Genomic DNA, 26,094 nt, shown 5'->3' with positions numbered 1-26,094 from the left:
CACTAGACAATTGTAAGGGATGACTCCCAGAATCTGTGTTTTGGTACGGAATGCTTGTCTCCACTGCTGCACTTCCCTGCAGCCACTAACTGATACACGAGAACCACTCTGAAGTAAAGCTTTTATTTTGTTTTGCTCAAGGTAAGCTCACTGAAGGCAAACCTACAGACCCAACCAGAGTGAGCCTTCAGGAAATTCCTCTGCACTATACCCAAGTCGTCTCAGGTCGCGTGTTGACCTCTGGGTCCCGGCACATGGGGGACAGCACTGCTGCTCTGCGGGAAACACACGTGCCCTAGGACAGGAGGTAGGCAGGGAGGCCCCAGAGCGCTGCTGCCCAGATGGAACAGCCCTCGGAACTCTGTGACACAGCCGCAGTGTCACAAGGCCCTGCGCAGCCCAGGAGGGTGGCAGAGGCCCTGGGGGTGCACTGAGCCGCTGCGGGTGCTGGGGACAGCCCCAGGGCAGCTGCCTGAGCCCAGTGCAGGATGGAGTTCCTGGGTACCACGCAGCTAGCCAGTTACTGTGGCCCAAAGAAGAGCTGCCTGTTCCCGGATCTCACTCCCACCAGCACCACCAGGGACACCTATCAGTCCTACTGCCCACCCGGCTACCGCTCCCTCAGCTCCTGGCGGCCCGGTCTGCTTTGCAAAGTGCCTTCGGTCCCTCCCAGGTCTGACAAGCAATTTAATCCCATCAGGCAGCTGCCCACTGTTGTGCCTTCCTTACGCTCTGCCCTGCACGCCCGCTACAGCACTCGTGACTGGCACCAGGCAAACAGGGTTCACTTAAAAAGCTCCGAAGACTCCAGGGAATGTGCTGGTAGACTGAACGCTGATTCAATGAGACTGATGCAAGAAAAGGATCAACTGACTTATAAGATGCAAAAAGACAGTAAAAGGAACCTGGGAGAGAGGATCTCCACCATTGATTTCTGGAGATCTGAGCTCATCTACGAGCTAGAGTGTCTGCTGAAAGAGACCCAACAATTGGAAACAACAAAGAAGCGGCTTGATTGTGCTGCAGATGAAGTGAAAGAACCACTGAAGGCAGGTTTGACATAGCTGGTTATTTCATGACTGTACTGCAGAAAGGCTTTATTCTCTGTTGAATACTAATATGACTTTCAAGGTTCTCATCAAGACAGATCTTGGTGAAACATTACCCTCAGTAAGACAGAAACCTGGCCACCATGGGTGCTATATATAAAAAAATCAACCAAGGAACCTATCCAGACATTTCTATGTTTTCTTCTCCTTCCTTTCTGCTTGAGGCTCCAGGAGACTGAGTCTTTCTCAGGCACTGGCCAGTCAGCTCAGTACTTTACAGGAGAGCTGAAGATGGCCTTGCAAGCTGCAATATCCCCATGTTCTTACCTAGTTCTGAATTTTCTGCTATTGCTTGGTGAAAATAATATTTTCACTTAGGATAGCATATAATTTGTGTTATATTTTGAAGTTCTCCAGAATCTTAAAGGCAAATTAATTGCAACAGAAGAAGCCACAGTAATGTGTCAATGAATGACTCTAGCAAAACCTCAAAACATGCAAAAACTAGAGTCAAAGTTCTGTCATAAACACCTGCAATACTGCTGGTGGAAGCTCTATCATGTTTCTAGGCAAGTACAAATAGAAAACCAAAATTCAGTATTCAATAATGACTTTTTTAGTTGTCTATCTGTACTGATTCAGAGAACATTTTCTGCTGAAAGGCTTCGTGCTAGCTAATGCTCTATCATTTACTAGTATGGTTCTAAACAAGTGGATGAGACATTAATGGTAAAGTTAACCTGCTGGGATGGGTTAACTGAATTCCCTCTTCTATGACTGTAGTTAGGCAGTCATGCTCTTGCATAGCTATGAAACTTCCATTGGGTAAGGGAGAACGAGGCGAGATGAGATTAAAGGATTTTGCTATGGGTGAGTGCAGAACACCACAGGTCTTTTAATCCACACAATTTACAGCAAAGCTTGGGCATGTTGAGATAGAGGCATTATTAATAAGCAGCTAACCAAATGGCAGCTATGGTGGCAGCTAATCCTTAAAAGCATGTATTAAGGTAAGTAGGAATGAGCCACTAAGATGGGTCAGTGCAGTGCAATGAAACTACCTACTCAGCTGTCCCACCCTCAATAGATGGTCATTACTTGACATGTCAGCTCAGGGGCCCCTTCAGCAAGGTTCAAGGTTTCACTCCACAACGCAGTACTGAGTCTACTGCAAATGTTCCTTGCTTTGCTTGCAGATAGCCCTAGAATGCTTGTACCACCGTGAGAAGCGGAAAGGCATCGACTTAGTTCATGATGATGTGGAAAAGAACCTCATGAAGGTAAGAACAGACTTAATAGTTTATTTTTCAAACTGTGGTAATAACTAAAATCCAACTAAATATTTATCAGGGTAAAAACATTGCAATAATTTTTTCCTTTCGTTCATTTGAAAGACTGAGGAGGGGAAAAGAGGATGAAATTTGGTAAAACTATATATATATATATATATATATATATATATATATATATATTGGATGTGGCTAATGTTCCATTCATCCTTCCTGAAGCAAACGGAATAGTCTAGCATCCTTGTGAGGTCTTGTCCAATTTTACCTTCCCTGATCCTATAAACCAAGGTAAAAACATTTCTCAAGATTGTTTTCTGGGCCATGCACTATAACATCTGAGAAGTTCTTAGGGCTTACAATATAAAACGCTGGTTTACTGCCTTGCTGTATATACAGTGTTACTGAACAAAGACAGTGAGATGAGATAGTAGTGCTTGCTAAAATCTTTTAAATAAAAAAAAAAATCAAATAACATTTTGATAACATATTTGAAAGAACTTCTATTATGAACAAAAATAGTAGAAAAGAAGATTATGGGACAATAGCATTGATTCAAGCACTCTTCTGGATACAGAAGGATGTGCAGACCACTGGGACAACCAAGATGCTCGTCCAGAGCCTACAGCCTGCAGCTTGAAGTTTTAGAGTTTTAATGAAGAATCAAGGAGATAATATATATTAGTTTAAGTATTTCAGTACCTAGTTTAGCTTGAGAATTCAGGGTAGGATGAAATATTGCTAAATGTTCCACACAAATTTAAAAATTATTTTTTTGAAAATGAAAGTTAAAGGCTATTTGCCTGATGTCCCCAAGGACTGTTCTGAGTATGGAGCAAGCTAGAGATTGACAATAAAGGACCACAAAGGCTCATTTTGTAATAACAGGAAAGCCAGTTCTAAAGTTGCTGTCACTCCTACACATACTATACAAGTACAGAGACAGCGCTGGTATTTTTAAATTTGGGGTATCTTAATGACTTCCAAATGATTTAAAACACTTTATTCTCTGTTTCAAAACTCACAAAACTATATACACTTAGGTAAGAAGGTATGTTGGGCTAAACCAGACTTTTTAAAAAAGGAAAAAGGCTGGAACATCATAATATTGTTTGAGGGACCATAATTACCATGTTTGTATAGTTTTCAGTGTGGTTGGTTTGAGTATTTTTAAATTTATTTTAAGATGAGTGGAACCTGGCTTTGAATTTCTTTGACAAATACTTATAGTTTTGAAGAATACGATATACTTCCTTAGGGATCCTGTTTCTGAAATCAGATATATTTTTAACCTACTCCACGATTAGCAAAATATTTGTATTGTTCAATAAAAATGTAGAAGTAGTGAGAGAGGATAGTTCAATGGATTAAGGTTCATGTTTCAAGTGTCTTCATTATACTTAACCCAAGAAAAAATTTGACTTTATACTTATCAGAATAACTCCATCCAATAAAATACACTAACATGCATGATGTGCTATAAAAAGCCATACAAAACCAAGCCAAGAGATACAACTTTGAAGCACTGAAGAGGGACCAAAACACATCCCTTCTTGACCTACATTGCATTTGAGGTATGTGAGATGGTTGCAACATCTAGAATGCAGAATAAAAAGGGTAAATTCACTAAAACAAATGAAATTTGATGAAAGCACTGACACTGTATATTTGCCACTTTAGGAGGTTGATGTATTCAAGGACTGTCAAGAAATATTGACAAAACTGGCACACAATATCAGTCAACAGCTGAGGTAAGACTACGTTTAATTCTGGGTTTAAAGATAGGAAAGCTGTTAGCTTTCAGTGTTAGCTGGTATCTAATGACAGACTGAAAATAACAAAGATGCTCATTGTTAGATGATCATTCTCCACTTCTAATTCTTACCAATGATAGAATTTGTATGTTAAATCACAGATGAGCAATACTTACTATTTAAAGATGACTATGACTCAATTTTTAAAGTCATGTTTAATCTGAAATCCTGCATTAAAATTAGGGGACACCAAAATTATAGCTTAGCTGTGCCAGTGTTGCTATATGGCATACTGGAATGGAGTTCAAAGGGAATTTTTATTTTTTTAATTACAAAACTAAGTTCAAAGGAAATTTATTATTTACAAAAGAAACAGGAGTTTAAGCACAGCATAAGGTATGAGATGAATTATGGAATGGACTTAAATGATTTTTATGTATATTTATGTATCTTTTTGTTATGGGAGGCTTTGGGATATATTTTATTTCTTTGAGAGTACACAGATATCCTAGTAAATGCAAATTATATTTAATCTTATTTAATTAGGTGTATTGTTAACTACAGTGAAGTGACACAAATTTTAAAAGTCATGTTTATATGATGTGACATGATTCTCAAAACAAACAGTTCAGGTACTCACAAGGAAGATAAAATTGTACAGTTCTTGATTGTTACGTTACAGGTGAAAAAGACAAGTGGATTTTCTAAGTGGTTGTTCTCAGTAATGGCACTGAGGACTCACATGAGTCAGATGCATTTCTGCAGTTCATCCCACTACTGTCATACATTGGGTATTTGAGCCGATAAAAGCTGCGTTCATATTTGGGGGCATGAACTCTGTCTAGGCTGGCATTTCTGGTCACCTTTGATTCAGTTCTGTCACCACATCAGGCAGACCAATAGTAATGCCAAGGGACAACAAGTACATCACAGAAACAGCTATATTTGCAAAAAATGTCAATATGTCTGCTGTCTTCCTGATGCACTGGAAAGCAAGACTTTGATTCTTTCTTCAGCCGTATTACTCTCATTCTAGCCCAAGGTCTGCCAGGCCTTCCACCCTTTTGGAAGAGCCAAAGGAGATTAAGTTACTCCAAAATTTCCTTGTGGGTAAGAAAGCAGAGATAGAGGAACATTTTTTCCTTCTTGTGATCAAGACAAGCAGAAACATTTAAACTGATTTTCCAGTGATGTACAATTTGGATTATGCTAAGGAATTTTTCCCCCAAATCAGGAGAGATGGGAAACCACAACTCTGGTCTGCCCTCTTCTTTCTCACTTACAGCTGTGCTAGCATGAAGGTTATCACTGAAAACCTCCTCCCTTTTGCTCTGAGGCTTTCTTTCACACCACACAAAAAACACCTCTTGTTTTTTACCCCTGTGGTTTTCTGTCATCAAAATGACAAACATTATTAAATGCTGTCAGTTAAATACAATTCTTTGGGGAATACTCGCTAGAGGCTAGAAGAGATGAATAGTACAGCAGCTTCCTCTAGCTAAATTACAGCAGCAAGTGTTCTCAAGCCACTGTCAATGCCAACAAACTATGAAATGAAGTGCTGGAGGAAGGTAACGAAAGCAATTAACTATTTAGCACAACAGCACTAACGGTGGTTCAGAGTAAGGTCTTTCCCTTTCACAGCATCAACAGAGATGCACAGCATGCCCTGGAGCAGGATCTTTGTGACAAAAACTCAGCTCATTTTATTGATGAGAAGTGCTTTAAACTGAGGAACACATCGGACAACATCAGCTTTTACCATGGAGTGGAAAAAGCAGATGGGACGTGAGTATGAGGCCACGGTAGCCTTCTCTTTCCGTGCTCCCTGCTGTAAGTAGGCGCCTGATTACAGCACAAGTCCTAGCCTTATCTGTGAGAAGTGATATAGAAAGAAGTGGCTTCTCTCTCTGTATGGCCCTGGTTTTCCTTAGTGTAAAACTCGCCGTCATCCTTAATTATTCCCTGCCTCCTAACAGCTGTCATTTTCGGAGGCCAGGCAGAAGCTGGCAGTCTGCAGCACCAACAGCACTGATGTGCAGCGAGCTGTGTTTTTCAGCACAGACAATCATTTACAACTATGTTGCAGCTGACTTCTTGCCCTCAAACTCCTTTGTGCAGATGTCTTCCTATGGGTTTGATTTACACTGTTCTGTGGCCTTTAGGTTTCAAAACCACATCCAATCAAATCAAAATTCAGCTAAGGTGTGCAGTTAAGTGCAATGTGGTAAACAGCATGCAAGTGTACAGCACAGACTAGATATATTTTCTGTAAAAATAGTTTGGGTTATTTGGAAATTAGTCCATCAAGCTATACAGAGATATGTATTAAACAGAATGATTAAAAGGATATGGCATAGCTTTATCATTACAGGCTGAACTAAAATGTCCCAATTGTATATGGATTTGAAACTCTTTAGTAGTAGTGGCCGCATCAAGAACTGCATCCAAACCAAAAGCGATAGCAGAAAAGCAGCTTGCAATAGAGGGCAGTATTTTTGTGCTAATGACTTGTCAGTACCCTTATCACTCTTCAACACAGCAGTATGTGAGTGGTGAATGTACTTCACAATCTCAAATGATAAGACTTTGTCTTGTTGGAAGGAGAAAAAAAAAATCAGTATTGTTTGTTTACTTATGTTCTGCTTTTCATTAAAAGACCACCTCATTCACTACTGAAATGAGGGCATATCCGAAGGAAACTTGGCAGGCATTCTGCTGACTCTAGTAACACTACCTACTTTTAGGATTAGCAATGAATAAAATTATTCTTGTCAGCTCTAGTAAAAAGCAGATTCATGTGGATAAGTTTTACAGCCTTTTTCCTTTCTCACCAACCATTATCCAAAGAAATGCCATTTTTCATTAACATCTTCCTGAAACCATTTGGCAGACTGAGACATACCTGCAGCACTCAGGAGCAAAGCAGGTGTTTTCTGCCTCAACAGAGCCAGCTGGATAAATTACAGTCTGAAAAAGCTATGTTAAAGAACGGATTAAGTACTAAGTATTTCAGATAGTCAAGATGGAAGCCTACTTAGAAATTTAATATTCTGATGAGGAAATTTAATATAATTCATCAGAGCATAGAGGGGAAAAAAAAATCTCCCAAGCCAAATACCCTTCAGAAAGTACACTGAGATTGTCTGGATCTGCAGGTGTGGGCAATGTCAGCTCAGGTTTAGTACACTGATTTATGCACTTTACTATGGTATCAGGTTGGTTACCTGAAACTTTTCAGTGAAACAGCCTAAATAAATGTGTAGCACTAAGGAATTCCAAATTATTTAGGAAGATCAGTACTTCATTTTGGGGAGAGAGAAATACCCTATGAAAAACTGAAAAAAAAGGCCACTGAGAAAACAGTAACTGACAAAATTAGCTTTTTCTTTTTTGCATCCCTTAATATTTACTCTCAGCGTTCAATTAAAATCTGGAGTAAATGTGAAACTCAAAAAAAATAGTGACCTGTCCCTGCAGAGTTTAACACACAGGCATAATTCTTAGAAGAGTTTTGTGTGGAGAAAGAAGTCAAACACAGAAGGTTGTCTCAGCCTTTCAATTTGGCAAGTAAAATATCTGTACCTTTTCATAAAATTAGCTAAATATTTCTGGGTGAAAGAGTAGGCTAAGCAGTGCATTAAAGAAAGTGGTGAATTTAACTCCAGAGAACTGCACCAGCAGCTTTCAAGCCAGAGGCTCAGGCTGCAAGTTTAAAGCCTTGCAGACTTCTGGTTCAGAAAGATCTGAGTCCAGGATTTATGTTCAACTAATTATGATAATGATGGCCATCTTTGAAGCTTGGACATGAAACCAAGCATCCCAAAGTTTGTTTACGTACAGGACATTGCAGCAGGAACATTAATGAGTGGCATTTTGCAGCATAGGAGCCCTATGTTCAGTCTTCCTTTGTATATTCATAGGCTTTATCATAGTAAAGCCATTTCTGCTTGTCTCACAGATATTACTGTATTTACCTGTAATAGCCTTGTAAGTTAAAGCAAAGGTGTTCATTTTAATACATGGAGAAATAAGAGGATGGAGATACTTATCCAAATGACACAGCAGGACAGTGTTGAGGCTGGGAGAAAATTCCAGTTCTCCTCACTCCTAAGTCAGTGCCTTATCCATTTTCCTGCTATCATGCTTTCTGATGATGAAGGCTACTAGGCTAGAGTCACATGTTTTATTATGTAAGTCCTACATATCTCTTAGGGAAGGGCTGCTCTGATAGCAGACCAGCGCTGTCTGAAGAGCTCTGTAACAATTCTCCTTTGCTTTCTTGATCATTTTCCCTAAACTAAGTTGGGCTCTCGTTTTCTCTGGTGGTTGGTGACACACAACTCTGTTTTCCCCAGATAAATGTTAAGGGTTCACAAAAGTAGATGATATTTAAATCTAATCTGATGGTGTGCAATGTGCAGGAGATCATGCTAAATAATCTAACAATCCATCAAAGCCATAGGCACTCTGAAACTTGACACAGAGAAATGAGTCAAATTTCAGCTGAGATGCAGTAGCTGTGAACTCAGACCATCACCCATCCTGTTAAAGACAGGAAGAAGCCGCATGTTGACATTCATACCTGATCCCGAAAAACTACTTTAGGCACCAATAAACAAAAATCATGCAGGAAAAGGTCATTCTTTATACAGCAAAACGTAAACCTACTTACTTTGATGTTGATGCCAGGGCCACTAAGACCTTTAGGTCAGTAGCTACAGTATTGAAGCAAGCCATAGAAACACTGATGAAACAACAGCTCTCCAAAGATCTTTGCTCGTTGTTGCCAAATCTTTGGTTTATAAAGGAAAAAAAGGTAAAAAAGTGGCTGTGAAACCCATAGAATCACCTGATGTATGCGACTGCACAAATCAATGGATGAGCGCTTAGTGTAATTCAGTGTAATTATCACTGACAGAAAATGGTTCACCCACACTTTTACTTTATTTTCCTCTTCTTTTAGATTTCTTAGTAGTATTTCAGTTCCTGCAACATGGGCTAAATTCAGTGAAGACAACATCAGGGGCTCTCAACATGCAAGGGCCAACTCTGTCAAGCTCCGAAATGATGCAGAGGCTGGACTGAAGAACACATCTCAGGAGATGTGGAATCATTTCATCAGTACCAACCTGGCCTTTAATAACCGTATTGCTGAAGTTGCTGACGCAAAGAACAAACTCCAAGCACAACTGGGCAAGGTAAGATTCACCAAGAGTTGGCAGTTGCATTTTATCTTAATTGTACCCAAAAGGTGTGGAAATCTTCTCTAGAGTTTACATCCTTCCTGAATAAGCACCTCCTCAAAAGTTATACCTGTATTGCCTTTACTCAAACTGCATTTGATTCACACATGGCCTGAGAAGAGCTTACTCAGGCAGGCAGACTGACAAGATGACAAGGATTTACAAGGAACTGTGCAACATCTGACCATAATCACACACTATCTTCATTTGCAAAATACATGTTTAATGTGGGGAAAGATATTTCAGATGGTGTTTTCTTCTATTTTACAATCATTGATGACATTTCCAGGCCATTTCCTGATACAGAAATAGTACCTTAATGACTTTGTTTGTTTGTTTGTTTTTAAACAGTGAACTAACTTTGGAAAGTGTGCAAATAAACATGCCCCAAATAGCAGCACATTCATCAGTTTTAGAGGAAGGAGAAGACTAAGTTTTTGCACTTTCATTTCGCAGCAGTGAGGGAAGAGCCCTAAATTAACTAGTCCAAGTAAATTAACTGTCCAAGTCTTCCTTCCCTTTTGATAAATACACTTCCACATCTGTAACCTGAATTTTGGCCTGGCTGTGGTCAGAAACAGCCTGATATTTCAGAGTGGGTCAGACAGTCAACTTCTCAAACATCTCTTCTGCCTTTGTATTACACACAGCCAAAATGGCACAGAAAGAGACAGACCTCTATTAATCTCCACCTGTATTGCTTTTTCAGTAAGTTTTCACTGAAATAAGTGGTCTGTTGGAAGTGTATTAGTTGCATTTTGAAACATATATTCTGAAGTTAACAAGAGGTGCTGCGTTTGTACTGACAGATAAAATCTTGTGAAGCTAGCAAGACTCACAGTGTTACTTTCATGTAACTTCAGTCAGGGTTCAGTAAATTCTTCCATTAAGACTCTTTCTCTTAGAGAGGAACCACACATACACTAATTTTTCAGTGCACATTTGGAAACAATAGTTTTCCTGCCATTCTATTTGCCATAAGTAGGTTTAAGACATTTTCAGTTTATTTTTAGGGACACTTAGGAAAGTGCAAACTAACGAGCTAACTATCTGTTAAGTTACAGCTCATAAATTAATGTTTTTGGTTTTTTTTCCATGCTTATAAACCATGAAAGATGTTCAGTGTAGTTTTTTGAGTGTTTTAGATTGTATATCATCTATCTGCTACAACACTTTATCTCTGAATTGGCCATACAGGTTTCTCATAGATTTAAATCTATGAACATTTGCTTCACATTTTCCACTGACCTTTTTCTAATGCTTTTAAGTGCCCTTTTTATAAAAGAACTTACAGCATAAGATTGCAGAGGGTGCACATATGGCATCACAAAGTGCACTGTGAAATATCAACATACAAAGCAGGGATTTTCTCATGCAGTTCAGCTGACACTATGACATAACTGCTGACAACTGATACATCGTGGAAAAAATGGTATTTATGTCCCTATATAGTTACACCATTAAATAGCAATAATAAGCTATCTGGAGAAACATATCTGCATAAACAATAATTAGTTTGCATTGTACACATGGATAAAAAAGTATCAAATAAGATTGCACTCTATGAACCAATGCTGCTGTTACTGCTGAGTTACTAGTTAGCATATACATAGCAGAGATACTTTACTCATCACAAACTCCACAGTAATGTAGGTACATCAGAAGAGCAAAATGCTAGAAAAGAACGAAACTGCATGAACTGGTGAAGAGTAATTCAGGCTGGTCAGTGTTGTCAAAGGAAAGGAAAATTCAGCAGGTTTACTGAGCAGAAACATTGCTGGTTAAGATGTGGGTGAAGTCATAGGGTAAAAGTCCTGTTAATTCTCTTGCTCATGACCATACCTCAAAAGGACAAGAGGAAGAAGGTGGCAATTGAGGGCAGAAGGACTGGATGCTCATTTAACAGTTATCTATAGGTAAGCATAGCAGAGAACCCTTTCTTTCTCCAGGCTTGCAATATAGTCTGTAATAATTGCTAGGATATGGTCTAATAAAACAGGCAACAGCTTTCTCTTAAATTCTACCACACTTCTGTTCTTCCACTGGGATGTGTGATTATAGCCAAATGCAGCTACTACAGTTCCTGTTCCCTTCACATCTAATAGCAATTAGACAATGGGTGCCACAGTTTTATTTTTGCGTTTTAAAGAAATCAGTCAATCTTTCAAAGGCTGTTTTTGCACTGACTTCTCAAGCAATGAATGCCACTCTCAAAGACATCTTTTCTGCCAAATTATTTTTCAAGTTAAGCAGGCTAGCTCCATAAAATGAGAGGAAAATGAGCACAGAAAAGATTTGCTATCTGGGAACCAGGAAAATTATTAATTTAATGAGGTCTGGAGCCCATTTCGGAATGAAAAATACTTTTCTGATTTGTGAAACAGCAAAATCTCTTCCAGACAAAAAAAAAAACCCAAACAAAAAACAAACCTCTACAGGGAACCCAATGCAACCATTTTTTTTTTCTAAAATCAGTACCCTGGAAAAGAATTAAAAAAAAAAAAAAAAGAAGACTAAATAGTGTGAATATGGTGATGATCTAAAAATGATCCTATGTTGAAATGGCACATTTTCTTTTCTTACAAAAGACTTCAGGTAGTTTGCCTTAACTGGACACACTTTCCAGTACAGGTAGGCCAAGAGATGGCACCTAAGAACTTTTCTTGGTAGGCATTTGAAAAACTGATTTTTGCTCCTTCAATAACTTTCTCAAAACCCCAACATTCAAGCTTCCTGGCACACAGTCTTTGTCTCTTTTTCATGCCTAAAACAGTCCAAATAAGACCAAATGCCTTCAATCTGTAGTCATCAGACAACACACATGATGAAAACATGCATACACCATCACTTTATAATATATATCACCTGCCCCATCACAGTTTTTACTATAAACCTACAAAAATTTGCATTTAGTTAGAGGGATGGCTTAGCAACTTACAGATATCTTGTCTTGGGGCAGATCAGATATATTTTTACCCTTTATTCTACTTGGAGTTTTATCTGAACCCCAGTACTGAATGGGCTCCAAAACCAGATAAAGTAACCAAGTCACAGCACAAGGGAAATCTCCAAAGAGCACTGGTTGAAGTGATTCCCATTTACTTTTCTGCATTCTCAGCCCAGCTGCTGTCTGCTCTCACTGTTACTTCACTGATATATTCAGGAAATTGTCTTGAGTTGACTTCAGATTTTCATTGCCTGTTATTTGGCTTATCCTGCCTGCCTCTTCTTCTGGAGAAGCAGGCTGGTGAGGCAGACAACCCCAAGTCTATCAGAAGACTGAGAAGTGATATGCATGGGAGAAAGAATTAAATTGCTTTTGTATAGTTTTGAACAGGAAACTATCAAACGCAGAAGGGAAATGCTGTCCTTGAAAACCTTTTTTATACCTGTCCCCGTCCAGTTCACTGTAGAGCTTCTATGTAAAATTATTCCCTGCCCGCTTTTGCTTGATTTTCTTCTAGAGGACTAAGACAATTTGCCACCTTTACAGCAGCAATCAAACCCAGTCTATGGGAGCAAGGGTGTGGTATAAAGCCTGGAAGTCATCACAGCTGCAAGAATGATTAAAGGGACTGGAAAGCAATCAATTGATAGCATAAGTTCCTCAACTTTCTCTTTAGCAGGCTGAAAAAGGTGATGTTAGTAGCACTTGACACTTGCTTTATTTAGCTTATCCAAATAACAGTTGGAGTAGGGGCAGAGAACTTGCTAAATCCACAAGCATCTATACAGAAGAAAAAAGAATCATAATAGATGACTTTTTACTTAAGCAGACAAAACCAAAAGAAGCAACGGTGGCCAGACAAAAGCCAGATAAGTCTAGATGGATAACATAAGCACTTATGTTTCAGAACAAAGGAATTCATCACTGCAACAGCTTACTACAGGTAGATGGCTTCATTAGCACCAGGAACTCAAAATCAAGATCGCTGTTCCCCCTGAAAGCTCTGATCTCCGCAGGCACTAGCTTAAAAAGGAATTTCTACAGAACAGTCTAGTGATCTGCAGGCAGTGCAGACTTAGTGTGTAATTAAGACTTATTTCTGACCCCAAGACTGAAGATGTCCCATGTCCATTTCTATCCCAACTGCACAAGTCGATGATTAATTTACTTATTTTGTTCTGGGATTAATCTCGGTCAGAACAATCCAAGGTTCATCCAGAATTTGGATTGCAGAACCCTGGAAAAATGAGGTGCTGGAGGCAGAAGCCCAGAAGCCCTAACTAGGTATTTGGCAAGGGTTAGATCACAACCCAAAGAAGGTATTACAGCCCCACTGTGTTTCATCATCACTGGGCTCACAGAGCATGTGGTTGGTTAGGGATGCAAATATTCTTCAAGAGTCTACTCACTCTTCAAGCTCCAGGCTGCTCTAGGACCAGATTTTTAGGCTGGTGAACAGAAAATAGAGTGTACACAATTCAGTATAGAGGAGGGTGCTATGTGTTCTTCAGCATGCCTCAAGAAACTGTTTATGCCAGGAAACATGATAAATATATTTTACATCTGGTGTAAAAGTACACAAATCTTTAGGAAAAGGAGGAAAACCTTTAATCATTGTGCCAGGCCCTCATTAAAATGTTTGCATCTCTTTTCCATAAAGTTAGTATTAACGTAAATAGTTACCTTGGCATCAGTCTCCTGGAAATAACCAAGGGGGCAGGATGTTTACGTACATTAGCTCTGGGAATCAGTCAGACCAGACAGCAAGTGACATGTTTACACAGTCCAGTATTTATACCATGCCTAAATGGCAGATTATCCCTGCCAGCTCCAACACCTGTACTGTGCTCAGAAGTGTTTCTATGCCCAGTGGCAGAGTGCCCAGCACCACCCTTCCGGCAAGCCTTGCTATTCCCCTACCCAGGAGCACAGGGATCAGAAAGAAGCTAGAAAACCAGGTACATGTTTAGTAAAACACGTAAAAAATAACCACCCACTCCAAGAAACAAGTAGCCTCTGAAAGAGTTTTCAAACTTACCTGAGAAGTTCTGAAAGGAGCACTCCTATGGCTGTTGAAAAGGTAACAGCCTGCTCCTCTGAACAGGAACATAAAGAAATACTAAACTACAACAGGAGATGCCCATGCAAGAAGTGTGTAGGAGAGGTGCAGCAGTGTTGTGAGCTGTAGGCAGGAATATGTATGTAGCAGAGGGAGTACTTTCCCCATGGCACTTGCCCCACCAAGGCTTTCATCTCAGCCCCCAGTGTATCCTCACATAACTTTAAAAATATATTTTTGTTGATCATTTTCCCCCCTCCCTCTTCTTGTGCCTTAAAATGTCAGTTTTTAAAGTTTTTCATACCCATTCATGGTAGCTGGGTATACAGTTAATCTTATAATTTAATAATGGAACTTGTTTGAGAGTGAAGTTTTCAGAAGATTAATAAAAAGTGACTCAGAAGTGGGTGGGAAGATGCATGCTGGTTGGTGTAGGCAGCTCAAACTTGCCTGGAAAAACCTGTTTGAAGGAAGAAGTAGTTATTTAAGATAGGAATAGATTTTTGCCTCAAAACTAAGAGAAACTACGGATGAAAGCTAGGGCACACACTTGAAGACAAAAGATTTCGCTCTCCTAAAATTGTTGCTTAATCTCATGAAATCATAAAGATTTACATAGACTACATTGGAGTACAAACTATGGGCGAGTGGAGAAACCATGTAGGAGAGGCCTGGCTCCTCAGCATGCCATGCAGCAGTGGCCCACGTCATGGATTACTGGAAGGGGAACACGGAACGGGGAAGGCCAGAGTTAGCATAATCAAGTGACAGTCACTGCACATCAGATGTGTTCAGGTTGTCATGAATCCAAGTGTTTTTTTATTTGCAAAATTTATTTGCAAAATAACAGAAATCTCTTCTCACACTGAGGGACACACAGCTGCTGAGTAAAGGCAGCCTGGATTGAATGGATGTGAGACTTGATGGCATTGATGTAGAAAGATAACTTCTTTCTCCCACAACATTTATGTGTGAGAAACTGAGATGGTTGCTACTATCTCTGCTCCCTCTCCTCAACCCATCTGCACTCAGGGAATTCATATAGGCTTGGCAGAGCAAACAGGGTTTAGTTCAAGACAGCAGTGCTCATAGATATCTATAAAACTGTTGCCTGTTCTCAGAAAGGGCTGTCTTGCAGATGGACATATGTAGTAGCTTTTCTAGAAAAGAAGCATTTTCAGGCTCGAAAGGGTCATGAGACAAAAGCATTGGATTGACTCTAAAGTCAGGACAAATTTAGCCTACTGTGACTGGGTTGAGATTTCATTAATGACTAAAAGAATATAATTCCTGACAAGAATCAGTATTCTGGAGCAGCTGCCTGAGCCACAGCTGTTTCTCTCTGGCACCATCTAGAGACATCTCTCTGTTAAAGGGATCTATATCCTTTCAGATGAGGTAACCCGATACAAAACAGAGCATGCACGAGGCCCAAACTACCTGTTTTGTTGTTATTTTGAACAGGTTTAGTGTCATTAAAAAGGCATTAATAACATAGCATTTTGTTTCGTTCTCCTAAATGATAATGCACTTTAAAATTGCTGGTCCTATAGTATCTGAAAGCACAATACAGTTTAAGATGGACAAATACAACAGAACTCAGAGACTTATTCTTGTTCTTCAAGAGTAAAAAGTGTAGCAAAGAAGTATGAAAGAGTTAAGCATTTTCTTGTGTATATTAAGGCTTCCTCTGTTATTTTGAAAATACATTAGAAAATCCAGGCCAAGTTAAATGATCCCATGTTTTTTCCACCTTTAATTTTAATAAAGCTGTTTTAAAATAAACAGCTTGTACATTTTTAGGAAAGTTAAATAGAAACTGATGGCATATAACTGTGAAATCGATTGGATTATTTTCAGAGATTGAAGTAAGAAAATACACACTGCAATTCAATGGAAGGAGGATATTTATAAGAGTGTAAACTGTTATACTGACCAAATGAAAGGCCCGGGGTCCCTGGGTCCTCTGGTTCAACCTATGATGAATAGACCAACCTGTGTAAGGACATAGATTAAGTGTCCAAATATATATTTAAAGCTGCCTTTGTTTCAAAAGTATAGCATTTACATCCTCATAGTTTCCTCTTTAAATACGAAAATGTCATATTTAAGACTGTTATAAAGAAAATGTTGGGAATTATACAGGTATCTTTTAGCACATGTAGAACTTATAATAGGCTTTAGCTTTCAGATCTGTTGGCTGATTTATGCCAGCTGTATTCCCATTGTTATGAAGCTTTATACATAAAAGCTTGCAGTATTTCCAGATCCAGAACAATCTCCCCACTCCTGATATGCCTGATGAATTGTGCAATACATTGGTCTGAAGATATTTTCTCTGGTCACAAACTAAACTGGTACTTCACTACAAAACTGTCATCCCATATTGAGTATAGACACAAACACACAGAAGTTACTGCTCAGAAGTATTCTAACTCTGCTTCAATACAGTTAAACTATCTGAATGCATTCCCTGCTGATGTCACATTCTGTTGAGGAATGTGTTTTTAGTTGTTTTTTTTTTTTTTCTTTTAAATGTGTTTTTCTTCTTTTCTTAAGATTCCTGAGCTATTCCCCACAACCATCTAATTAAAAAAACCCAAAACTAAGCTTGATAAGTCATAGAACAGTGACCCATAATTAAACATCAAAAACCAAACCCTAAAAATACCCAAAGCAAGGGACATGGTAATCTCTATCAAGAATTTGCCTGCAACGTGATGGTAAAACTGTCAGGTCCAAATTAATTTCAGATTTGAGGTTTGGGTTATACTTGTAATCCAAAGATTGCAAGATATCATTGTTTTACTTTCAAATAATGTGGTCATATATCCTAAATGTAATTGTGAAATTGGTCACAATTACACCATTCAATTAAGTATGATAACCTCAACAAATGTAACTTAATCCAAATTAAATTGGATTAAGTATAGAAACACAGATTTTAAAAGTTTAAAAAACTGACCGAGAGGCAAAATATTAAAGAAGTTTACAAGATGAGGAGGCACAAGAATGTTCCTCCCACCATATTACCTGACTGCTGCTTTTTGCATTGGATTACTAAACACTGAGCAAACCTTGGAACCAACAAAGAAACCATGATAGCTGTCAGACTGAAGCATTTTTAAAACACTTATGTTGTATATAAGTCTACCCTGATTACATGATGAAACACATGTGACTTCAGCTGCTCTCTCTCTTGGTCTAACTGTATCCAGCCCGTAAAGATCATGGCCTTGGTGAAGTGAGAGAACAGTGGGAGCGCAGTTTTCTACAAGCCCTCAAGAATGCTGCAGCACAAAACTTTACTCATGTCCTGGAAGGGAAAGTTTCCGGCGGGGCAGCTGCCTGAGCCAGTGCCTCACCACGCTCTTTTAGGAACACGCTGCTCAGCATTTGTTGTTTTTTTGCTTCCTGCCTTTGGAGGTCATCCAGAAATGACGCAGACTGGTGCAACACTATCTGGTGATCCTCCCCACCAATCCGTTTATGTACAGCAGATTATCTAAATCATTTTATCCAATGTGTGGCCAGAATGAGTAATCAAAAACTGTTTGTACAAAGCTTCTGCGATGCGTTGGAGGTGGTTCCCCCGGGGCCATTTTTCTTTGTATGTCTTACATGACAGTGCCTTTTTTTTTTTTTTTTTAAAAAAAGTAAGAAATAATTTGAGAACACACAATGAACCTAAAACCACATCCACTGACATGCAGCCAAGCACAGTTTAAATATGGATGCATAGTTTCACGTTTGAATTTTGAGTTCACAGGCAGGTTTAAACAGTATTTTTCTTCAGTGAATGAGGAGTTTGCTCAGTAGCACTACTCGATTGCCTTGGCTGTGCACAACGTGCTTGCAGACTCCTCCTACCTTTATGAGCAGGACACCAGAGCACCTAGTGAAGTCGCGTGGTACAGGAGTGTAGTTACTACACATTTTGCCAACATGGAGTGCTATAAGTGTTGAACATAAAACTGAGTTTTCAGTGACCTTTAGATGAAAGCTCTCTTTTCATAACTAATGAACTACTGGATTCTCAATATACAGAAACATTTTCTATTTAGACTTCAGAGCTCGCCCTTTTCAAACATTAACATTGTGTGAATTTGCAGGCTGTGCAATCTCTAAATTCTTTGAGTCACTTCTAGATACAAAACTACTATTGTCCTATATGAGTTACATGCCGTTATTTATGGGAGAAGTGCATATTCTAAACAAGAGGACAATACAGTCTCCTGGTCCTGTGTCACTAGGGGAACACCTGTTTGCTACACGTACACTGGTCAGTGAGGCCCAGCCAGGTGCTATCTGACAATGCAGCACAAAGAAGTGCTGTAAAGGAACAGAAACAACCCTCAGGTTTGATGGGCATTCCTGCACTTGAAATGTTACTACTGAATCTGGGTTTGTGATCTGACGGTTGTACTTGCACTGTTGCCACACGGAGAATGCATCAGAAAACGACTTGAGAAAAGTGGGGGTTCAGAAAACCACTCTTCTAAAGTTCTCTCTGCTAGCTGAGCTTAATGAAAATGGCCTTTCCAAGAGACTGAGGACAGTTTATACATGGGCAATCTGCTCAGCGCTGGCTGTACTAGCTTTTTCCTTCTGCATGTCAAGAAACCATTTGATGTGTAATTTATTTTTTCACACAAGCAGAATGAAAGAGCAAAGGGCACCCAACCATTACAGAAGCATTGTCACATAGTACTGGAATGACCATGGTTTGCTATGGGCAACCCTTATATAATAAGGATTTGTGGCAGAGGATTGGCACTGTTACTGGAAATACTGAAGACTACTAAATTTCTTCCCATGTCCTCTTATAAATTTGTGTAATGCTCACATAGTTTGCTGCAGTATGTTTCTATGCACATGCTGCTGCCCCCCTTTGATGGCTTTCTGCTTTCCTTCCATATGTGGAATAAACACGAGATACCTATACTGTTTTCAAAGAAAAAGAGGGCAGGAAAAAATTTCTTGTAGAAAATACTAATTTTATCCTCTTCTCTAACCTGTTTAGAAGAATTAGCATTAATTAAGTGTAAGAGAGCTTGTAACCTAACTCCACTCACTGAATAAATTAAAATGTTTTGATTTATATTAGCACAGGACAGAAAGTATTAGGATAGAGACTACACTACATGCTTACCACAATGACATTTACAAACTGCAGCATCAGTTTGGGGAGCTGGTTTCACAGTCAGGGTTCATTTCTAACAAAGTGCTCTGGGCTGTTTTAATTGTGTGGTTTCATTGATAGATTTGCTCCACAAAGGTGAATCACACCATTTCCAACTGCTGCCCGAGAGAGAAAGTTTTACTACCAACAAAGCTCAAAGTCTGAACCACAAAGGTCCGACCCAGAATCTGACCTGAGTGCAAGTCCTCTTCCACCAGAAGTAGAAAACTAATAACCCACTCTGTCCTTTCTGAAACTGAGACATAACTTTGCCCAGTTCTTACTGGACTGAGATATGTGCTGCTCCGTTTCATTGTTTTTACTTTGAATTACACTTTTTATTAAAGAGAACTAAATCTGCTTACAGCTTGCTCCAAATCTTAAGTAGAATTGATGTAAGAGGTCAACACCCTCACAACATCCCACTGCAGGTAACAGAACTATGTCACAGTGAATCTGGCTCACTTGCACGCTGTAAGGCGTAGCATGGGAAACACCACTGTAGTGACAGAAGCTATAACATAAACACAGGAAAGGAGGACCCTGCTAAGCAGCGGGTGACCTCTAAAAACACTGTGTATTTTCTTTGCCTCACAGCCTTGTATGTCCCCACAGGTTGATGTTTTTGTTTAGCAATGAAAGCAAACAGTGGGAGCAAAGAATAGGACTGACAGGCTTGTAAAACTCCCTGACGTACATCCTCTTAATCACGAGCAGCCTACCTAGGAGCTGGACCTCACCTTTGTCATGTACAGATGAACACACACCTCTTAGGGACATAATAGCAAAATTCTGACAACAGCATAAATTCAGCTTCTGAGCAGCAGAAGACCCAAAAGTGTTATTAGGGAAAAGGAAGGATGTGGGCTTGATGCATAATGAAGACATTTAACTTCATTAAGTCTCTTTCCCTTGGTTTTTATCTTTAGAAATAAGTACATGCAACTGATAAAATTGTAAAGATGTAAAATGATGTATCTAACAGTACACTCTAAGCATAAGTAGTTCCTCTGCAAAACAAAAGCTACCAAAGCGCACTGGATTACCTGCATAAATATTTCCTCTAAAATACAGATAGCTTACAGTGATTATCTAATTAAGAAGGAACCACTGCAGAATAAAGTTATAGGGAGAAATTTACTACTGTTAGCTTCATGTTCTTCCATACTGTGTTCCCTTCATAATAAACCAGATTTTTTTCTCTGCAGTCTATAAGCAATAAAGGCTGCTCTTTGGGTGAAGACGCTCTCAAGCCAGCTCTGTGAGAACTAACCTTGGACCCAAAGGGCTCAGTACAGCGTGAGGACCTGGCTTCAGATCAGTACAGTCATGTTCATATGCTGCTGCTTCAGGGCTCAAGATGATTCATCTGCTGGAAAATTGCATTGCTGTAAGGGTTGAACTGGTTGGGACAGTGCTAGCCAGGAGAGCTTTCACATTGCTCTACTATGCAGTGTCAACAAGCCCTTAAGGATTTGGACTGGGGAGCAGGTTTCTGGCATCTTTAACTCTTTGGATTTTGTCTATAAATAACCTTTCAGGAGCAGGAACTAATTCAATTTTCAAACCACACACATCATTAGCAAACCTGGTAACAACTTAGTGTGTAGGCAAGATCTAAATAGCAGCATAATTTAAATCATATTACGCCATTTTTAGTGGTTGTTGAAATTCATGTTGCTTTGATTCTAGTAGACTGGCTGAGAAACTACATTAGTTCAATTTTTTCTCTTCCATTTTAAAGCTGTCTACGGGAAAAGCTTGAACAGGTTCACCACACTGGCTGCAATAAATCCTGATAAATGAAAGTAACATCATAATCAACTGGCTGGGAAGTGTTACCTGAATAGAAACATTTTCTTCCTGCTTTCTTTTTTAAGACCGAGCAAAACTTTTCCCTTGCTATTTGTCTCATTTTTTTCCATACATATTAAAACATATAGGAAGCACTTAAAGGATTCTCAGGGGTGATATAATTATATGATAAAACTCACTGCAACTACAAACTGTGCTAAACTAATTCCATGAGCCTCTCCTTTTTAGTAATCTTTCAATCTATCTTCTTCATTTACAGAAAAAAAACCTTTAAAGGAAGTTGGTCTTCCCTCTACAGCTCCCCATGGAGTTTTCAAAACTTTGAGAATCTAGTTTCAGCATGAAGATGACTTGTGTTCATATGTTCTTGGAGCAAATGTCCCCAAAATACTTGGAGTATGAAACAATTGCAGAGGGGACATATTTGATTGCTAATGAATTTTTATGAGGCAAAAGGAAATAAGAATTGAATGAAAGTTTAAATGAAAATGACAGTTTATTGGAATTTTACCTTTGCAAAATATTCATAGATCAAGCAGCAGATATTTTTTATTTAGGAAAAAAAAATTCGATAGTGTTGCAAAATGGAAATAGGTCCCCGTAGAGCTATAAACACTGCTCTATGAAAATGGCTTTATCACAAAAACACCGTTGGAATTTCCCCCATCACAATAATTCAATGCTTCTCTTCTGCTTGTAATAAATTTATATTCCAATTTGCCTACAAATTTCTTCATTTTATAACAGGAAAGAGACAGTGCATTTCTTAGTGGAAGTTGTTTACCTGTTTTCCAGGAACAGCTTCATTAAATGCTTTCATGTGATGTATGAGTGTATGGCCCACTCCTCCTGGCTCTCCTAGGAGATTTGATTACCATATGTCCTTTTAAAGAAATGGCAAGATCAAGGCAACATTACACAAATCCATCTGATTGATGCGAGTTTATAGTAATCTCCTCCTCTAAATTAAGCAAAATGACATGTCAGAATGGAAGCAGTTCCAACAGGAGTGTTTAAAAGCTGAGGTGAGTTCTGATTTCATATGCACATGAGGCTTACAAACATGTTCTGCTTTGTTCAGCTTCTTCAAGAAATCTTCCAGACAGAAGATACAATCATGTTACTGGAGAGATCTATAAAGGCAAAGGAGTACCCACTGAAAGTGGCTCAGACCTGCCTGGAGGCAAGAACTAAACGACCCAATATAGAACTTTGCCGAGACGCACCTCACCTTCAGTAAGTAAAGGCCAGACTACCCTGTCCCTTCCTTCATCAGCCACTCAACAACAGGAAATTTAATGACAGTGTGAATCCAGTCTGATGAAATTAGAATTGCATTAATTACATTGCAATACAAATTCTGGGAGAAAGAAGTCAAATCCATGTAGCTATGTTGAAATAATGGGACGACAGATCTGATGTTCAATGTGTGTAGTTGCCTTTAGAGTCCCTCTCCCAGGACAGTTAATAGCTCAGTGGGTTTTTGGTGGCTGGTATCTTTTGGCATTCAGTCTCATGTCCCAGTTGGGACTTAGGAATTGATTTTAATCCCGTTCTTTATGAAATACAAGATTTCACTTTAGGAAATACCTAATTTTAGAAACATGTTATCCCAGAAAAAATTCTTTTGATGCAAAAAAACTCTATGCAATGGTCAAACTCCTTAAAAAGTTAATTGCAAATAAGAATGAGGCAGCATCTCTTACTGCCTCAACTAATTTTCAACTATATCGTGATTCTAGTATCATCTTGGTACGGGTTAGCTCATTTGGTGCACATTTTGGTTATATAGCTGTGGGGGCTTCCCAGCACACGTTGGCATCAGCTTGGTCATCCCTGTGCTACGATCCATCGGATGGTGTGTAGTGTGTCTTTTGGGATATACAAGAGGATGTCTGAGATACCAGCCTTCCTTCCCTCGTGACTGAAGAGGGATCTTCTGAATTTTAATCCCATTTATCTCCCTCCAATCCAGTCAGAACACATCAGTGTTCCAGAAGAACCTTATCAAGTATATCTTTTTAAAAATACTGTCTTCAAAGTGCTCTGTGAGCGTTTTCTTAAGAAATACTGCATCAGGGTTCCTCCCATAGCTGGAGTGAATTTCACAGACCAGTAAAAAAAATTTTGTGTATTTTTATGACAAGTAGAAAACTATTCCCTTTTTGTCTCTAGCAAATCCCACTGTACACAACAGCTTCACATAGAATGACATTAATGAAGTACATAATGCTTAAACTGAGTACTTATTTTTCCTAAACAGTGTTTTATCAGCTCAGAAAGCTTCTATTCAAACAAGGAAGTGGCAATAAATCATGGTTTATTGTACTGGCATCTTTTCACTTTTCCTAACTCTTTAAAACATAAATAGTACAATGCAATATATCTTTTTTCAGCCTCATACCTCCTTAATCGGATCCTGACATTGACTTTGACATATCCATATATTTGATTTCTTCAAGTTCATGCTCTGCTCTCCACATCCATTCAGTCACAATGGATCTGAATTCTTTTATATCCATTTGGATAGTTTTATTCATGTGGCCTTTCATATCACATAAATAATGCCTGTTCTAGATGCAGTTCAGCTGTAAGAAACCAGAAAACCTTCCGATTATGCTGTAGCATTCAGTTACATTTACTATAGGAGCAGATCATTTGCCACTTCAGTTACCACCACACCATCAGTTAGGGATGCAAGTAAGCTAGTATGAGCATTTTATTAAAAAAAATCAGACCAAGAGGGCCTTAAATATCAATACACAGCTTCAGTTTTATACTCAATCTGAGTCTTCCCTGAAGATCTCTTCTGCAAAAATATCTGCAGCATTATGATTGATAGCAGGCTGGTCAGCAGGACTGCATGTATCCAAGATGTAAAACTTATTTGATTTAGGATCAAAAATGCAGCATCACATTATATCTTCTTCCTCCCACAACTGACAGCGATGCTGGTGATGTTCCAAAGTGTCCTGTCTAAAAAAGTTTGGAAGCTTCATTTGAAGTCACTGGAATGTCAGAATGTCTTTGAATATCATCTTCAATTAGAGTGAAAGGACATTAACATGGCATATTTAAAAGCAAGAAGTACACAGGGGTTCTGAATAAATCTAACTCCTACTAGCTTCTAGGTTTATCTAGAGTTTCACTAACTGTTGCACAGCTATTCAGAAGTATTTTGGGATTAACATACATGCAAGTTTTCTGTCAGTCTAATATGATTTCTAATAATTTAACCAAAGTGTTTATACAAGTACACTTGCTTACTAGATGTAGTTGTATTGACAGGTAATTAATGTATCTCATTCTCCTTCCTCCAATGCATATGAATTTTGCTCTACCACAGCTCCCTAATCCAGACCAGGTTATGTTGGATGCTTTATCTGATCCAAATAATTGAATGTTATGTTTTTTGATGAACATAACTGCAATTAGAAATAGAAATTCAGACAGGGTATTTGAAATTTGGACACTTTTTTCTATCACAATATTTGGTTGAGCTCACATCTCAAATAAAAAATATTTTCTTAGAGATAAAATCCTATCTGCGAAAGTAAAGCCATTTGCTAATTCACTTTCAAATAATTTAAGTGTATTTCTCTCATGTGGTTTAAAGCAAGAAGGAATTCAGCCTGATAGCTCAACTGTAACAGGGAAAGAAAATATCAAATGAACCATTTCTTTGTAACATGTAAATGTTATCTGAGTTTGCTGTTTATTTAAAAGGAAGTGCTGATTTGGCACTTGTTCTCTGTGTGTGCTGCCAACTTTGTAGTTGAAGGGATTAGACAGAAAACAAATTAATAGAGTCTAGTTTTTCTGTACTGAAACGGCTGGGGCTATCCCAAAACAAGTTACAGTAGATTCTGGGGGGGAAAAAAAAAAATAAAAAAAAAAAAATCTTTCTTACAGTCTATAGCAGGCTGAGCAATTAATAGACAAAACACAAAGTTGACAGTCGTACAGAATTTACCAGCTCAGTGACTATACAAGAAGATTTGCCACATCTCCAGTGATAAGCCATCAGAAGAAACGTGGCTAGCATTAGCTCACAGAAAATCTTGATTTCAGAGCTCTACATTCAGTAGTTATTCTGGTGATTCTTGTTCTGATTAACGTGCTTCTGTGCCAAATGCAGAACTTTTAGCTTAAACTTGTGCAGCGGCACGTGCTATCATGAATTACACCAATACTCTCCAGTAACACCCATCTCAAACACACTCCACGGGACCACATGCAAGTGCTCAGGACAGCCACGGTAGCCCTAGAGAGGCTACACAAACGAGAGGCTCCAAGTGAAGAAGATGGCAATTAGATATATCAGAGTGGCTTAATCTGCTATTGAAGGTCAACACAAGGAAGAAATCATCACTTCTTACAGGTGCTATGCAAGCTAGCTAGCCAAATAGGTTTCATATTGATTCAGTCCAAGACAGCTGTTCAAATCCTGCCTGAAAGCATGACCTGACCACTGTCAAAAAAGCAACGTGGTGAGGGACTGCTGAAGTTACATGAGCAACCTATCCCCTTCTCTTTTTTCAGACTTGTCACTGAGGTTTGCACTATGGATGACACCTTACAGATCTTAAAGCGACGTCTGCAAGAAGCCTATGATAGTCTCCAGATGCTGAACCTTTACAAATCAAAGCTGGAACATGAAATTTCTGTGAAGGCAAACTCCTTCTTTATTGACAAGAAGTGTATGGACATGCACAAAGTCTTCCCCAGCACCCCACAGCTCTTTGGCTACACTTGA

At 38.9% G+C, this 26,094-nt stretch overlaps 1 protein-coding gene across 1 annotated transcript; it reads left to right on the top strand.

Annotated features, from left to right (window-relative positions):
* Nucleotides 1-379: 379 nt before the first annotated feature.
* TEKT5 (tektin 5) lies at nucleotides 380-26,094 on the top strand. Its single transcript, XM_026859071.1, has 7 exons — nucleotides 380-1,053; nucleotides 2,250-2,329; nucleotides 4,016-4,086; nucleotides 5,734-5,877; nucleotides 9,068-9,290; nucleotides 22,420-22,574; nucleotides 25,881-26,094. Exons 1-7 carry the CDS (start codon nucleotides 489-491, stop codon nucleotides 26,092-26,094), a joined length of 1,452 nt encoding a protein of 483 aa, XP_026714872.1. The 5' UTR covers nucleotides 380-488.

The sequence above is a fragment of the Athene cunicularia genome (genome assembly GCF_003259725.1).
Source record: "Athene cunicularia isolate RWA chromosome 14 unlocalized genomic scaffold, athCun1 chr14_part1, whole genome shotgun sequence".
NCBI lineage: Eukaryota > Metazoa > Chordata > Aves > Strigiformes > Strigidae > Athene > Athene cunicularia.
This window is presented reverse-complemented; position numbering and strand designations above follow the sequence as displayed.

Excerpts from the sequence above, each read along its gene's own strand:
- TEKT5 (XM_026859071.1), top strand. The coding sequence starts at position 489 with ATGGAGTTCCTGGGTACCACGCAGCTAGCCAGTTACTGTGGCCCAAAG. Across the intron at positions 9,291-22,419 it reads TCCAAGCACAACTGGGCAAG|CTTCTTCAAGAAATCTTCCA; the intron begins GTAAGATTCACC and ends TGCTTTGTTCAG. Across the intron at positions 22,575-25,880 it reads CGAGACGCACCTCACCTTCA|ACTTGTCACTGAGGTTTGCA; the intron begins GTAAGTAAAGGC and ends CTCTTTTTTCAG.